General features: G+C 38.5%; 1 protein-coding gene across 3 annotated transcripts in view; it reads left to right on the forward strand.

The window, feature by feature from the left end:
* The window catches only part of gatad2b (GATA zinc finger domain containing 2B), a 42,998-nt gene extending 32,487 nt beyond the window's left edge, over positions 1 to 10,511 (forward strand). For all 3 annotated transcript variants that reach the window (XM_055021974.1, XM_055021975.1, XM_055021976.1), the window contains exon 11: positions 935 to 10,511. In XM_055021974.1, coding sequence (XP_054877949.1) covers positions 935 to 1,071 — 137 coding nt within the window. In that variant the 3' untranslated portion in view covers positions 1,072 to 10,511. The remainder of the gene's footprint in view (positions 1 to 934) is intronic.
* Positions 10,512 to 18,299: the final 7,788 nt, after the last annotated feature.

Below are 18,299 nucleotides of genomic sequence, written 5' to 3' on the forward strand. Positions count from 1 at the left end.
AAGTCACAGAACTTATCTGTGACTCTGTTTTACACTTCTTACATTCTATTACTAACATTTTTTTAGTAATAGCATTCTAAAAAATTGTGGCTAATTGATGGCGAGGCAGCATGCCATGCCTCGCCACCGCATAACCGTGGCAAGGCAGTAAACAATGCACTGTACATAGCAGGTTATGGTGCAGAAGGGATTTTTGTTTCACCTAAAGCAATTATCATTTTAAATGATGATAAAAACTTGCCCTAAAGTCTTATAATGCACACAACATTTGTAGTAAAGAACAATATATTGGTAGTTGACATTTATAATTGAAATTATAAATGCATAGCCACTTTTCTCTGGTTGTTTTGCAACATTCAAATATGAATTTTACTCCATATAGATGATTATGCTTTTTTGTGAATTTCACTCATAAAAACTGTATAAGGGATAAAATAATTTTAGAAAAAATGTAAATTTTTAATGACTCTTTATGGTGAGTGGATCTTGAAGATTCGGTTCCCTTCAAAGAGCCACAAGTCCCATCATTTGTGTACAGTCAATGCTGCGGTGGGGTTACTGCAAAATAATGTAAATGATCACTTTTAATACCCCCAGATTGTTCAGCAAACTTTCAGAGCTGCTTTCTCTGAAATCTCGTTTTCTGACTGCCAACGTTCAAATGGCATGTTTTTTTTTTGTTTTGTTTTTTATTCCCATGTGTTTGACACAATTGGAAAGCTTAGAAGTCTCACTTTCAGAATCTGTAAATAATTCAAAATGTCCCCAAGTAGACTTGTTCATGGTTTTGTCATGGCCAGTCACAATTTGTTGTTCATATTCCTATTTAAATGTACCAGTGTACTGGCTGTAAGTGGTGGTATTGTGTAAGAAGTGTTTCCTGTGTGGTTTAGTGCATCAATCTTTTGTGCTCTATATTTGTCTGATCCTGTAGGGTTAAATATTGCCTACCTGAACCCTGCAGCTGTTGGAGCCCATAAGACTTCCAGCTTAGCAGACCGGCAGAGAGAGTACCTGTTGGACATGATCCCTCCTCGGTCCATATCGCAGTCCATCACTGGGCAAAAATGAGCCCCATTAATTTCTCATGTGTGTCAGAGGCCAGCCTCATTTGATAACTTCCCCCAGTCTGAGGCACGCCCAGATCAGCTGATGTGTTCACCCCACAGTTTCATCGCATGCAGTGCCTGTCCGTGTGCCTACCTTAGACCAACCCATGTGAACCTACCAAGCTGAACAAAACACAAGCTGTCAGTGCATCTCAGTTGTTCTTATTATTGCAGAAATTCCATTCTTCTGTAATTTCCTTTATAATCACTGGTGGTAGCGCCTATACTTGCAACTGCCATATAAGCTTAAGTTAGTGTTATTCATTATTTTATAATTTGCTTTTGAAGTGTTTGTTTGATATTTCTGTTTCCCTACTGTTTACCTTTTACTTCAAGGCACCCAGTCATTGTCAATTTAGTGAGACAATTTGAAAATGATCAACAGGGTTCACTCTGGTTGCTATGCAACATAAAGTTACTCTGAAGTTTGTAAACATGATTTGTTTGCCAAGTAGTATTTAAAGAAAGTGAAAAATTCTGTTGGGAACAAAAACGGATTATATTAGGCAGCATTCGATCTTGAAAGACAATGCTGTTTTAAAGAATTGAACATTTGAGATCAAAGTGTTTTCCATGGATCACCTCAATGACCTGCCTCAAAGACATCATCAGAGTCATCACAATGATCCACACCCAGAACTGATTTCAGCCTGGAGTTCAGGGCAACACCTGGATATCTTGAAGTAGGCCCCAACCAACTTCAGTACCCACCAACTGAAAAAAGAAAATTATGTACAAAAGAAAATCTTGTGGAAATTAAGTGTGGAAACCCTCTCCACCATTCATCAGCAAGGGGTTTCCTGTGCTTTAGTTAGGATGTCAGTCTTCTGCTGATATAGATGTGTTGCTAACACGTATGTGTAGGACATTCTGTTACTATCACCATCAGATGAAGGAGGTGGAGGGCTGATAAACCAGAAGACAGAGGTGCCTGCACTGGCTAGTTGTTAAGAAGCCAGTTCATGTTGTTTGTAACCTGCAAACAACCTCTCCTTCCAACTGTCCGTCATACTTTACCTCTTCATTATTCACACACATAGTGAACTCTTTTTATCCCAGCAGTTCCTGTAGAGAACGTACCAAACATACAACTTCAATCTACATCCAGATCACAGATTCTGTATCTAAAATACCCAACTCTGGGTTCTGGTTCCAGTCTGTGTTTTTACTTTTGTAATTCCTGCATTTGTTCTCTCCCATTATATTTGCTTCTTTTTTTGTGCGCCGTCTCCAAATGATTGGTGGCGCACCTGAGAGATGTCAGCCACTGGAGACGATAATAATCTAAGACATTAACTGTTGATAAATCTATGGATTGTGTATAGATACCTAGCTTCAGAGAATTAAGGGGGTGGATGTTTTACAGGAGAGACATAGATCAATCAATGTGTGCACATTGTGCTCACAAGTTGCCTCACTCAAGAGGAGCACTTTTCATATTTCCAAATGGAAATTTTGTTTGTTTTCTGGCAAAGAGGAAATGAATGTTGGAATGAAAGTGCATATGCATTGTTTATTGCTGATGAAATGTTTAGACCCCTGAACACATGCTGTCCTAACTACAGTGTTCTGTCAATCTATGAAACACCAACAAGTTTAAAGTGTGCCCAGTTTAACTTTTAATGTAATGCGTTTCATTTTCAATGCCATGTTAACAAGTATTAGTATCAGATAAAGTTGATAGACCCTTCCTCCTCTCACTAGTACCTTTCTTGTAAAGAAAGGTATGACCTTACTTTCCCTACACCTCAAAAGTTATATCCAAAGTATTTCACTGTACACTTTTCTCTACTTTGATAGACAATCTGCATTCTTCTGTGATATACTCAGTAAGCAGGATATGGGCTCTGCTGGCAGTTCAAGGTTTGACCTTTTGATTTTCATGTTCTTGGCATTATAAAAGTCTCCAGCATGAAGGTGCAGTACTTTGTGTTTTCTGTAGATGTTCTTGTTGTAAGGGACCCTTTATGGTGAAGGCCTTTGCACAGGTTCATTGTGTTGGTGCCAGGTCCCAGTGGTTTCTGGCCCTCTTGTCAGGTGAGGAAAACCTATGTGATAAGATGGTTTGCCTTTTTCATAAGAGGAAATTAAGTTTGAGTTATTTCTCATCTCTGGATCTTTTTGCATTCTTTTATTTGTTCCTGAGTGATGACCTGTACAAATTTTGATAAAAATTTACTCTTTGCACAGTATTTATTTATTTTTTTTAAACTGTCCATGCTGTTTTCTTCATTCTGACTGTGGTTATATTTGCACACTTCTTTGTTTGCAGGGTCTGTAGCTTCACTTTTTGAACAGGAAATGGTGCATGATCCATATTCACATTTTGTTGGCTGGAGCAGGACTTGAAGAACTCACACAAATGATAAAATGTTAGTTGCACAGGTTCTTGCATCTACATGGACTCTGAGTCCATAAACTGCTTGGTAGACTGAAGCTGTCTTAACCATTGTGCTTAGTTAGTTTGCAATAACTCAGGTATTTCAAACAGTGTTCACTCGGTCTTCAGTATTATTCATGGATATGGTGGTTACCCCGAGATGCAGGGAATTCTAAGGTGATTTTGAGGGGAGGTCAAATGAGTTCACACTGGGGTTGTCACAATGCTAAAGTTTTATACAGATGTTAAGAAATACTAAATAAAGAGGCGTTTTTTTTTTTTTTTTTTTTAAAGAAGGCTTCTTTCTAGTTAAAAGCAAAAACTATGATTAATTAAAACATGATTACATTTTTGCGTCCATAGCTGGGGCATAACCAATAAGTATTGAAGAATTTAAATATACATAACATCCTTTTGACATTTTAGGCAAATATAAAGCGGTCAATTTATATCGATTTTGATATTTATTATTTTGACAACCCTAGTTCACAGTACTCTGGACTGAAACATTTCCTACACCACATTTTACAATCTTCAGTCATCTCAGAAATCTGTCTTACCTAAATGAATGCAAAATCACATGGAATATTTTTAAACTCACCCATTTCTGCATCTAGATAGGCACACATACACATTTAAAGTATAATGTGCCACATGAGAATCAACTGTCTTTCTTGTTCCGGACAAAATGAGTTCTTCTAAACAGATTTTTCTTCTAGTTTAACGGTAGGTGTGATTCCATTATATTTCACTTTTAAACTTCGATGCTCTTCATTCAAGTATTCGCCTTAAATTTTCTTGAATTTGTTTGGGGCCGCTTCAAAAAAAATCCCCCATGGTGCTATACACAGTCAGTACAGAGGTGCATTATAGTGAACCTATACAGTTGAATAAATACATTGGTTAAATTAAATCAAATCATTCAAGTTCACTTCATCATCTATTTACAACAAATGCCATGTCTAGGGAGAAAAAAGGGTCAATTCATATCCAAATATAGTGAATTCAAATCATTTCAAATTCAGTTCAATTCAATACTTTTCATTGCAAAACATTCACATACTAAGGTTTGAACTCAGTTTTACAGTTTCCTATGCATTTAATATAAATTTATCACAAGATATCAGTAAAAAGTTGCTGGAAGCCCAGTTGATAACATAAAGTCATTGACATTGCAGCAACCCTTACTCCTGAGCTACAATGTGGCCACAATAAAAATTGAATATTCCCTTTGAAATTGGTTTAAAAAGTCCAGCTTGCTTTAGTCTGAGGGCCACCTTCAAGGACTGACCAGAAGTTAAAGGTCAGGAAACAGACCCTGAAAATAGACGCTCCAGTCCAACTCTACAGTATAACGGAAAACAAAATCTGACTTTAATGGAAGCATTAGCTTCAGCCTGGAGTAGCAAAACTGTCTAACACTTTAAATATTTCCAAACTGAAGGCTAGTGCTCCTTCTGTGGCCAAAGCCTAAATCTTGAGTCAAACTTTTATCATAACGGAGGCTTTGAGCCTAGTCTTAAAAGTCAATTGGGTGTTTGCCTCATGGACAAGAACTGTAAGCCATTTCCATCCAAAAAAGTCTGATAAATGAATCATTATTTTGTTAGCCAGGTTATATTATAGAAGGGTGTAGTACAACCAAATCCTTAAGAATTCACCCTTGTTACTTAGAGAATTATATGTATTAAAAAGATTTTTAAATTATGTTCTTAAACTTAAAAGGGCCAGTAAGTAGAAACTAAAATTGAAGACATATATATTATCTCCTTTACTTTTTGATGCAGGTAAAGACCTTTTTTTTCCTTTGTTTTTGGCCTTTCTAATCATAGAAACCTGTTGTATTCCAGCCTAGGCCTAGTTTTTCTGGACCACTTTGGACGTTTAACATTCGGACGGGCAATATTTTTAAAATTGTTATCTTACAATCTTACTAGGAATATCACTGCAATATATTTGTAGTATATATACTTTAAATATTTGTAGTACTATTACTAGAAATATTATTTTAGTATATTTGTAGTAAAGAGCATAAAAATGTGGTACTCCAAAACTTAAATTTTGGTATATGTTAATTTTGAATTAACATGAACAAACTGAATTATCTTGGACAAATATGAGCTGGCCAACACATTTTTCAATTGGGCCTAATTAGAATCCCTGCCATCCATAACTGTATTTAAAGGCACAGATTTATTTTAGTTTGGTTGATGAGGTTATCTTAATTAAAGTACATTAGAATCTTCATTTTCGCGATACAGATCAGTATTGATGGGTAAATGAGGACTCATGAAGCGTTTTGACCCAAAACAAAACTATTGATAGTGTGTCACAGAATACTGACACCTGCTGGACATCAAAAATCCCTACAGACAACATAGTTGGCAGACTAATTTGATGACCTAGTCTATGCAGGTCTAGACTTAAGTCATTGTATTTTTTTGCATATTATCTATTGTATTATTTCATATTTTCAGTTATATTCTTAAATACAGTCAAATAATGTTAACATGTACCATAACATGAAAATGTATGTGAATGTGTTTGGAATGAGGATGCTTGTGAACTGGGGTTTTCCCACAAATTTTCATTTTGAAAAATAAGTTTTTCCAAAATTTTGAAATTTAGTCTGTTATGTTTTTTTGACACAACTTCTCCTGCTGTAGAATAAATGAAGTAAACAATACATTTATATGAAAAAATTTATAGAAAGCAACTGAGTAATTTGTAGAATGGCTATATACAGTTAGGGCCAGAAATATTTGGACAGTAACACAATATTTGTGAGTTGGGCTCTGCATGCCACCGCATTGGATTTGAAATGAAACCTCTACAACAGAATTCAAGTGCAGATTGTAACGTTTAATTTAAAGGGTTGAACAAAAATATCTGATAGAAAATGTAGGAATTGTACACATTTGTTTACAAACACTCCACATTTTAGGAGCTCAAAAGTAATTGGACATATAAACATAACCCAAACAAAAAAGTTTTTTCTCAATATTTTGTTGCGAATCCTTTGGAGGCAATCACTGCCTTAAGTCTGGAACCCCATGGACATCACCAAACGCTGGGTTTCCTCCTTCTTAATGCTTTGCCAGGCCTCTACAGCCGCAGCCTTCAGGTCTTGCTTGTTAGTGGGTTTTCCGTCTGAAGTCTGGATTTGAGCAAGTGAAATGCATGCTCAATTGGGTTAAGATCTGGTGATTGACTTGGCCATTGCAGAATATTCCACCTTTTTGCTCTCATGAACTCCTGGGTAGCTTTGGCTGTATGCTTGGGGTCATTATCCATCTGTACTGTGAAGCGCCGTCCGATCAACTTTGCAGCATTTGGCTGAATCTGGGCTGATAGTATATCCCGGTACACTTCAGAATTCATCCGGCTACTCTTGTCTGCTGTTATGTCATCAACAAACACAAGTGACCCAGTGCCATTGAAAGCCATGCATGCCCATGCCATCACGTTGCCTCCACCATGTTTTACAGAGGATGTTGTGTGCCTTGGATCATGTGCCGTTTTCTTTCTTCTCCAAACTTTTTTCTTCCCATCATTCTGGTACAGGTTGATCTTTGTCTCATCTGTCCATAGAATACTTTTCCAGAACTGGGCTGGCTTCTTGAGGTGTTTTTGGGCAAATTTAACTCTGGCCTGTCTATTTTTGGAATTGATGAATGGTTTGCATCTACATGTGAACCCTTTGTATTTGCTTTCATGGAGTCTTCTCTTTACTGTTGACTTAGAGACAGATACACCTACTTCCCTGAGAGTGTTCTGGACCTCAGTTGATGTTGTGAACGGGTTCTTCTTCACCAAAGAAAGTATGCGGCGATCATCCACCACCGTTGTCTTCCGTGGACGCCCAGGCCTTTTTGAGTTCCCAAGCTCACCAGTCAATTCCTTTTTCCTCAGAATGTACCAGACTGTTGATTTTGCTACTCCAAGCATGTCTGCTATCTCTCTGATGGATTTTTTCCTTTTTTCAGCCTCAGGATGTTCTGCTTCACCTCAATTGAGAGCTCCTTTGACCGCATGTTGTCTGGTCACAGCAACAGCTTCCAAATGCAAAACCACACACCTGGAAACAACCCCAGACCTTAACTACTTACTTGATTACAGGTTAACGAGGGAAAGGCCTTTTGAGTTACTTGCAGCCTTTAGAGTCCATTGTCCAATTACTTTGGTCCCTTGAAAAAGAGGAGGCTCTGCATTACAGAGCTATGATTCCTGAACCCTTTCTCCGATTTGGATGTGGAAACTCTCATATTGCAGCTGGGAGTGTGCACTTTCAGCCCATATTATATATAAATTGTATTTCTGAACATATTTTTGTCAACAGCTAAAATAACAAAACCTGTGTCACTGTCCAAATATTTCTGGCCCTAACTGTACCTGAGTTCATCCTAAGTGTATCTGAGACTTCATTCTGATGCCTGGCCCTGTAATGCCTCAGTATTGAGCAGGTGGATTTATTTAAATAAGACAGTTCTGTCAAACATATGCAACACTTAATCTGCAGAACATAATATGAAAGTAAACTAAGAGTCAATTTCAGCTGAATTTGGATTCAGACAGATCAAGTAGAAAATAAAAAGAACAGGTTGAAACAACAACGAAGTGATAACCAATATCTTATTTGGTCCCAAATTACAAAACCTTTTGTTTGCCTTCAGGCTGTTCCATAGTTCACGCTGTACCATAAAAGATTAAGAATTATTTTGGCAAATGCATTCCGTTGACAGATTCGCTTCCTTATAAGCACAGTTTGGCACCAGTGTCATTTAGAAACGGTTCTTGTTTCGGTCACGTGACTTGCTGAAAGCAATACGCACACCAACACGGGTTTGTCTATGGGTGTGACACATCGGTGTTGCCGGACCCATCACTACAGATCAGTTTTTTATGTTTTAACTATTCCTGATAATTTATGGCAGCATATGACAGTGAATGATGTTACTTTTGTCAACAACTGATGCTGTCTTTATATTTTGGCAAGACAAAGGTCTCTTGTTTAGTTCTCTCCTCTCATGCCCTTGGTCTATCTGTTCATCAAGCACAGCTGTTTCAAAAGCGTCCTCCCTCCATCAGACAGTTATTCTGGCTGGCTATGCCTGACATGTTCTCTTTTCAGTAGATGTGGTTTAAATTTGAATAATCTTCCACAGGTAAGTTATTCTCTATCCGTGGCCTCTTATAAGAACAACAGTTCAAACAAATCTATCTTTTATCTGCATACTTTGACCTGATTCCAGTGAGCCTTGCACTGTTCTGTCCATTGCTCTGTTCTTTTATAACAAACTGACCAAATGTCAGTGACATTTAACTTACCAAAACATTTATCCAATAATACAGTGATTCTAGGCTCTACAACCTCTCATAAATGTTTCAGTTGAATATCAACTTTATGCATCTCAGAAATTAAGATGCGTGTGTGTGGGGTTGTTTTTTGTTTGTTGGTTGTTGTTTTTTTTTATTGTGGCTGCCCATTGAAGCATTTTGTATCGCAGTACTGCACCATGCACGTTGTATTAGAAATGCTTGATTCATTTTTCAAGTAGACATCCACATGAGTACAAGATGGTTGTGTTGTAGTAACTCAGTCCTGCCAATGTCTGCACCACATTTATACTGAAATATAAGCATTAGGTGTATAATCTGCTTAATTGCTTTTTTGGTTTTCTATTTAAGTTATCATTGACTTAAGTTTTATAAAACATTATCTCTATCTATCTATGTAGCAATGTTATATAAATTTTTTGCTATCTGCACCATGCTTGGACTACACTAAACAATGTGACACAGTATGTGTTATCGTTCTCCTGCCAAGTGTAAAGTTGAATTTGAGAAAGAACCAAACCCTCCTGTGTCTCATACTTTTCTGCAGATGCATCCATGTACTTTTGTTTGGACTTTTTTTTTTCCAGCTTCGTTTTTAGGTTTCTGAAATACTTTTATTCTGATGTCTTGACTAAGTTCAATTTTCTGTTTTATTGCAGTTTTAAAAAAACATAAATGTATTGACTATTGAAATAAATGACACAATATTTGCTAGGTTTGAAGTAATAACTTATTGTACAGAAGCATTTTTCCTCCCTTGTACTGAAAAATAAATTAAATGGGTGTACATTGTGTAGAAAAGCAAACAAAAAGCCATGAATATTGTGAAGCTTGTCATTTTGTTTTGTGATCACTGTGTATTATTGTGTAACAAATGTGCAAAACGTTAGGGATTCCATTCAACCCTGTCCACTCCCCAACCCCCATCCACCAAACCCCATGTGGTCTTGCTAGAAGCAATTGCTTGATTTTTTTTTTATTTTTGCTTGTTTTTGTTTTTTTTTTGTTTTGTTTTTTTTTTAGACTAAGGTTTGCAGTAAAGTGTTTACTGATTCAGGTGAACAACCTTTGCAGTCAATGACTGAGCTTTTGAAGCATTTAAACTTGATGTGTAAATTAAGGTGGGAATTGAAGTTTTTTTTTTTAATTCAATTGCTATTCTTGTTTGAACATGGTGTAAAGAAGCACTTATATATATGTTACAGTAGCTTATAATTTGTGAAAGTCCAGCCTACTCAGACAAGATGTGTTCATGCTAAATGGTGGTGACCTGATCATTCTGAATCAGTGATCACTTTTTTTGCCAATACCAGCATACAACAGTTGTGTTCCTGCACTCTTTGACTTTCTTGTATTGGTTATTGCTGCTTATGCTGGAAAAATACACACCGCAGAATCCAGTTCATCAAATAATTTTATTTGCATTTTGGTGATAATGTTGAAACAGATGTTGAAATCAACCAGAGACGAACTGAAGACATTTTTGTTTTGCTTACATCAATCCTGACCTTTTGCACATACTTAATATTTAACTATCTTCAAAGGTAAAAAATAATGCTGTTTGAATACTGCCAGTTGATTGACAATTATGCATTGATTGAAAAAAATAAGCTAATTTTGGAGGAATTAACTTTGTAATATTTATCTCTTGCAAGCTATGTTTAATAAAGGTTGAAACAATTTGCTTCAAAGTGTGATGTCATTATCTGAAGTCCTCAAGTTTTGTATTTTATTTCCTCCCAGGTAGGCCTAACTACCTCCCATTTTGAAGTAATGTGTAATAAGCAATACGGTGATTGTAATATTTTATCTTTTCCAGGGAGAGAAGCTGCCAAACACAACAATAATGGAGTATGAGTAATGTGCTCAAAAGATCACTACCTTTTTTTTCCTGTTTTGAATTTATAATTGCTCTTCAGGAGCATGTGTTCGGTACAGCAACAAAAGAAAACTCAACCTTACGTTGGGATCGTTGCATTGGTAATATTAAAACCTGCTGGTTAACAAATTAGCAATTTTTGCTAGTTTTTATTTATTATTATTTTTTCCTTAAAAAGCAGCACTGTATTCTGCTGTGACATGCAAAACAATCTCCAAATCCACCACAGCTATCAAGTATTTCAACAAAGACGTCAGGCTGAGGACGGCTTCACTCAAACCAGCTGGCCCTGCACCTGCATCAAAGGTGAGGTGCAGGGCCAGCTGGTAAGGTCGTATCTGTGAATGTATAACGAGGCGAACATCTTAAAACCTTTCTCCGGCTTACTTATTGGGGCTTCAGATCGATGTACATTATTAATTGTTACCTTGGAAAAGCCCTGCAAATACCCGGTGTAAAGTACCGTTTTCAATAGATCGGAAACATTTGAGCCGTTTTTCCCGAACCCGGAAGCTGAGATGCAAAGAGCCCAATAAGGCTGGAGTCTCATTGGGGCTCCAGCCACGCAGCGTCACGACGCTGCGTCACGGTTGCCTAGAGACGGGCACGACGCAGCCCGGAGAGCTTGTATCAACCCGCGTCTTTTTAAATTAACACCCGATTCTCCACCGTCCTAAAAATCCAGTTCAGCCTGGAAGACGTAAATTCCAGGCTGAACAATGTCATGTTTTGTAATTTCATGCACCGTGTTATGTCCGGATTGTTATTTGGCGTTGAGGAGCGCTCTCACTCCCGCCTGAGTTGTTGACTAAATCTAAGTGTTAGCAGCACAAGGTCAATTTTCAAGTTCGGTATGGGAGGATTTTATTAATTCATGATGATGTCTGAGTTTTTGGGAGACCAATGAGCATCCTTAAAATGACGGGAGCGATGCTTGGAGTACGGCAGCTTTTCTCCGGGAGCCGCTGTTTCAGAGCAAACGGCGGGACGAGCTGCAGGTATATTTACACAGGTCAACAGGTAGACTGAACACTGCGGGATTATTTATACAGGTCAACAGGTAGACTGAACACTGCGGGATTATTTATACAGGTCAACAGGTAGACTGAACACTGCGGGATTATTTATACAGGTCAACAGGTAGACTGAACACTGCGGGATTATTTATACAGGTCAACAGGTAGACTGAACACTGCGGGATTATTTATACAGGTCAACAGGTAGACTGAACACTGCGGGATTATTTATACAGGTCAACAGGTAGACTGAACACTGCGGGATTATTTATACAGGTCAACAGGTAGACTGAACACTGCGGGATTATTTATACAGGTCAACAGTAGACTGAACACTGCGGGATTATTTATACAGGTCAACAGGTAGACTGAACACTGCGGGATTATTTATACAGGTCAACAGGTAGACTGAACACTGCGGGATTATTTACACAGGTCAACAGGTAGACTGAACACTGCGGGATTATTTATACAGGTCAACAGGTAGACTGAACACTGCGGGATTATTTATACAGGTCAACAGGTAGACTGAACACTGCGGGATTATTTACACAGGTCAACAGGTAGACTGAACACTGCGGGATTATTTACAGTCAACAGGTAGACTGACACTGCGGGATTATTTATACAGGTCAAAGGTAGACTGAACTGCGGGATTATTTATACAGGTCAACAGGTAGACTGAACACTGCGGGATTATTATACAGGTCAACAGGTAGACTGAACACTGCGGGATTATTTATACAGGTCAACAGGTAGACTGAACACTGCGGGATTATTTATACAGGTCAACAGGTAGACTGAACACTGCGGGATTATTATACAGGTCAACAGGTAGACTGAACACTGCGGGATTATTTATACAGGTCAACAGGTAGACTGAACACTGCGGGATTATTTACACAGGTCAACAGGTAGACTGAACACTGCGGGATTATTTATACAGGTCAACAGGTAGACTGAACACTGCGGGATTATTTACACAGGTCAACAGGTAGACTGAACACTGCGGGATTATTTATACAGGTCACAGGTAGACTGAACACTGCGGGATTATTTACACAGGTCAGCAGGTAGACTGAACACTGCGGGATTATTTATACAGGTCAACAGGTAGACTGAACACTGCGGGATTATTTACACAGGTCAGCAGGTAGACTGAACACTGCGGGATTATTTATACAGGTCAACAGGTAGACTGAACACTGCGGGATTATTTATACAGGTCCAGGTAGACTGAAACACTGCGGGATTTTTATACGGTCAACAGGTAGACTGAACACTGCGGGATTATTTATACAGGTCAACAGGTAGACTGAACACTGCGGGATTATTTATACAGGTCAACAGGTAGACTGAACACTGCGGGATTATTTATACAGGTCAGCAGGTAGACTGAACACTGCGGGATTATTTATACAGGTCAGCAGATAGACTGAACACTGCGGGATTATTTATACGGGTGAGCAGGTAGACTGAACACTGCGGGATTATTTATACAGGTCAGCAGATAGACTGAACTGCGGGATTATTTATACAGGTCAGCAGGTAGACTGAACACTGCGGGATTATTTATACGGGTCAGCAGGTAGACTGAACACTGTGGGATTATTTACACAGGTCAACAGGTAGACTGAACACTGCGGGATTATTTACACAGTCAACAGGTAGACTGAACACTGCGGGATTATTTATACAGGTCAACAGGTAGACTGAACACTGCGGGATTATTTATACAGGTCAACAGGTAGACTGAACACTGCGGGATTATTTATACAGGTCAAGGTAGACTGAACACTGCGGGATTATTTATACAGGTCAACAGGTAGACTGAACACTGCGGGATTATTTATACAGGTCAACAGGTAGACTGAACACTGCGGGATTATTTATACAGGTCAACAGGTAGACTGAACACTGCGGGATTATTTATACAGGTCAACAGGTAGACTGAACACTGCGGGATTATTTACACAGGTCAACAGGTAGACTGAACACTGCGGGATTATTTATACAGGTCAACAGGGTAGACTGAACACTGCGGGATTATTTATACAGGTGAGCAGGTAGACTGAACACTGCGGGATTATTATACAGGTCAACAGGTAGACTGAACACTGCGGGATTATTTATACAGGTCAGCAGGTAGACTGAACACTGCGGGATTATTTATACAGGTCAGCAGGTAGACTGAACACTGCGGGATTATTTACACAGGTCAACAGGTAGACTGAACACTGCGGGATTATTTACACAGGTCAGCAGGTAGACTGAACACTGCGGGATTATTTATACAGGTCAACAGGTAGACTGAACACTGCGGGATTATTTATACAGGTCACAGGTAGACTGAACACTGCGGGATTATTTATACAGGTCAACAGGTAGACTGAACACTGGGGATTATTTATACAGGTCAGCAGGTAGACTGAACACTGTGGGATTATTTATACAGGTCAACAGGTAGACTGAACACTGCGGGATTATTTATACAGGTCAACAGGTACTGAACACTGCGGGATTATTTATACAGGTCAGCAGGTAGACTGAACACTGCGGGATTATTTATACAGGTCAACAGGTAGACTGAACACTGCGGGATTATTATACAGGTCAGCAGGTAGACTGAACACTGTGGGATTATTTATACAGGTCAACAGGTAGACTGAACACTGCGGGATTATTTATACAGGTCAACAGGTAGACTGAACACTGCGGGATTATTTATACAGGTCAACAGGTAGACTGAACACTGCGGGATTATTTATACAGGTCACAGGTAGACTGAACACTGCGGGATTATTTATACAGGTCAGCAGGTAGACTGAACACTGCGGGATTATTTATACGGGTGAGCAGGTAGACTGAACACTGCGGGATTATTTATACAGGTCAACAGGTAGACTGAACACTGCGGGATTATTTATACAGGTCAGCAGGTAGACTGAACACTGTGGGATTATTTATACAGGTGAGCAGGTAGACTGAACACTGCTGGATTATTTATACAGGTCAACAGGTAGACTGAACACTGCGGGATTATTTATACAGGTCAACAGGTAGACTGAACACTGCGGGATTATTTATACAGGTCAACAGGTAGACTGAACACTGCGGGATTATTTATACAGGTAAGCAGGTAGACTGAACACTGCGGGATTATTTATACAGGTGAGCAGGTAGACTGAACACTGCGGGATTATTTATACAGGTAAGCAGGTAGACTGAACACTGCTGGATTATTTATACAGGTCAACAGGTAGACTGAACACTGCGGGATTATTTATACAGGTCAACAGGTAGACTGAACACTGCGGGATTATTTATACAGGTCAACAGGTAGACTGAACACTGCGGGATTATTTATACAGGTCAACAGGTAGACTGAACACTGCGGGATTATTTATACAGGTAAGCAGGTAGACTGAACACTGCGGGATTATTTATACAGGTGAGCAGGTAGACTGAACACTGCTGGATTATTATACAGGTCAGCAGGTAGACTGAACACTGCGGGATTATTTATACAGGTCAGCAGGTAGACTGAACACTGTGGGATTATTTATACAGGTGAGCAGGTAGACTGAACACTGCTGGATTATTTATACAGGTCAACAGGTAGACTGAACACTGCGGGATTATTTATACAGGTCAACAGGTAGACTGAACACTGCGGGATTATTTATACAGGTCAACAGGTAGACTGAACACTGCGGGATTATTTATACAGGTAAGCAGGTAGACTGAACACTGCGGGATTATTTATACAGGTGAGCAGGTAGACTGAACACTGCTGGATTATTTATACAGGTGAGCAGGTAGACTGAACACTGCTGGATTATTTATACAGGTCAACAGGTAGACTGAACACTGCGGGATTATTTATACAGGTCAACAGGTAGACTGAACACTGCGGGATTATTTATACAGGTCAACAGGTAGACTGAACACTGCGGGATTATTTATACAGGTAAGCAGGTAGACTGAACACTGCGGGATTATTTATACAGGTGAGCAGGTAGACTGAACACTGCTGGATTATTTATACAGGTCAACAGGTAGACTGAACACTGCGGGATTATTTATACAGGTCAACAGGTAGACTGAACACTGCGGGATTATTTATACAGGTCAACAGGTAGACTGAACACTGCGGGATTATTTATACAGGTCAGCAGGTAGACTGAACACTGCGGGATTATTTATACAGGTCAGCAGGTAGACTGAACACTGCGGGATTATTTATACAGGTCAACAGGTAGACTGAACACTGTGGGATTATTTATACAGGTCAGCAGATAGACTGAACACTGTGGGATTATTTATACAGGTCAACAGGTAGACTGAACACTGCGGGATTATTTATACAGGTCAACAGGTAGACTGAACACTGCGGGATTATTTATACAGGTCAACAGGTAGACTGAACACTGCGGGATTATTTATACAGGTCAGCAGATAGACTGAACACTGCGGGATTATTTATACAGGTCAGCAGGTAGACTGAACACTGCGGGATTATTTATACAGGTTAGCAGGTAGACTGAACACTGTGGGATTATTTATACAGGTTAGCAGGTAGACTGAACACTGCGGGATTATTTATACAGGTTAGCAGGTAGACTGAACACTGTGGGATTATTTATACAGGTCAACAGGTAGACTGAACACTGCGGGATTATTTATACAGGTCAGCAGGTAGACTGAACACTGCGGGATTATTTATACAGGTCAGCAGGTAGACTGAACACTGCAGGATTATTTATACAGGTTAGCAGGTAGACTGAACACTGCGGGATTATTTATACGGGTGAGCAGGTAGACTGAACACTGCGGGATTATTTATACGGGTGAGCAGGTAGACTGAACACTGCGGGATTATTTATACGGGTGAGCAGGTAGACTGAACACTGCGGGATTATTTATACAGGTCAACAGGTAGACTGAACACTGCGGGATTATTTATACAGGTCAACAGGTAGACTGAACACTGCGGGATTATTTATACAGGTCAGCAGGTAGACTGAACACTGCGGGATTATTTATACAGGTCAACAGGTAGACTGAACACTGTGGGCGGCTGTGCTTTAGATCCATAGCTTTAGGGATGAACTGTTGTGCGTATTTGATAAGATGCCTCTTTATTATTAACTTTCATATAATTTCAGATTTTTGTACAACTTTTCTTCAGGTTAACTCAGAAAGTGAGCTATTATTGTTACAGGTTAATTTTCTAAACTACAGAAAATTTATTGTTAGAAAAACTCAAATTTGAAAAATTGGACTGATATTGATATGCAATAGTAATACTGCTGTTACGTTATATTTCCTTATGTTTGTTTTATCCAATTACTCGATTAATCATAATCAATAGATTACTCGATTACTAAAATATTCATTTACATTAGCCCGAGATAGAATCACATTTCACATCTGGTTGTCATGAATCTGCAACCTGAATCTCTGGAGACACAAGTAATATATGTATGTATGTCATCATATATTCCTGTGCTTTTTGTGTAATTCATTTTAAGTGTTCCCCAAGAACACACTGACTACAATGTCCCCTGTGGTAAATCTAGTCTAGAACCAGCCTCTAAATAAAACAGTAAAGACAATTATATAGATTTTTTTTTAACCAGCTAAGGGCTACCTCTATCATCAGCACCTTTATTCAGTTAGCAACTTGTAATGCACAATATTATGCTTAGCAATTTTTTTGCAATGGGTAATATAGTACTTAATTTCGAATTATGTTTGTGATATTTATGAATAGAAATTGTGTACAGCATTTACTTTATATATTTGAATATTATTTTGTTGTTCAGTACAAAATGTTGCAAGTGTGCAAAATATTTGGATAAATAATGGTTAGTCTGATCCTGTTAATTACTCATTGCTCTGTTTTGAAGTTTGATTAGTGACTGTTGTGTTGTTTTGTAATTACGTTCCTAAATCTTTCTGGAGTCACTTAAATAAGGTAAAACTAAAGAACAGCACAGAATGTTAGTGTCAAAGAATGTTTCTTTGCAACGAAAAAGGTGTTTCGTTCTGAAACTATGACAAACCTACTTCATGAACTGTGAACTGAAATAGTTAAACCCCGACTCCTAATGTTCACTTTTCCATAGATGACCAACAGCTGCATAATGTTTAGATAAAAATAATGGTAATGCAAATTCTAAGTATGATTTTCAAATTAAGTTCTGCCTTGACAATAAATTAGTTTTGGGTCAATTAATCCTATGAATTTAATTAAATGTTCTTCAAATGAAATGCATAGTTTTGAGTAAATTTTATTTTCATTTCTGTGTGAGCAGACCCCACTAGGACTGTGTCACTCCACGGCTGCTTGTGTCTCATAAATTTTAGCAGATGTTGGCAGGTATGATGTAATCTGATTCTGTTTCATATATATACAGCTCTGGAAAAAATGAACAGTCAATCAATCAATCAAATTTTATTTGTATAGCACATTTCAGCAGCAAGGCATTTCAAAGTGCTTTACATCATAAACACAAAAACACAAAGTCATGCAACATAGAATAAACAATACATTTTCTGGAAGTTTGTTCCAA

Source organism: Poeciliopsis prolifica, unplaced genomic scaffold (assembly GCF_027474105.1).
Source record: "Poeciliopsis prolifica strain line A6 unplaced genomic scaffold, Auburn_PproV2 SCAFFOLD080, whole genome shotgun sequence".
Taxonomy (NCBI): domain Eukaryota; kingdom Metazoa; phylum Chordata; class Actinopteri; order Cyprinodontiformes; family Poeciliidae; genus Poeciliopsis; species Poeciliopsis prolifica.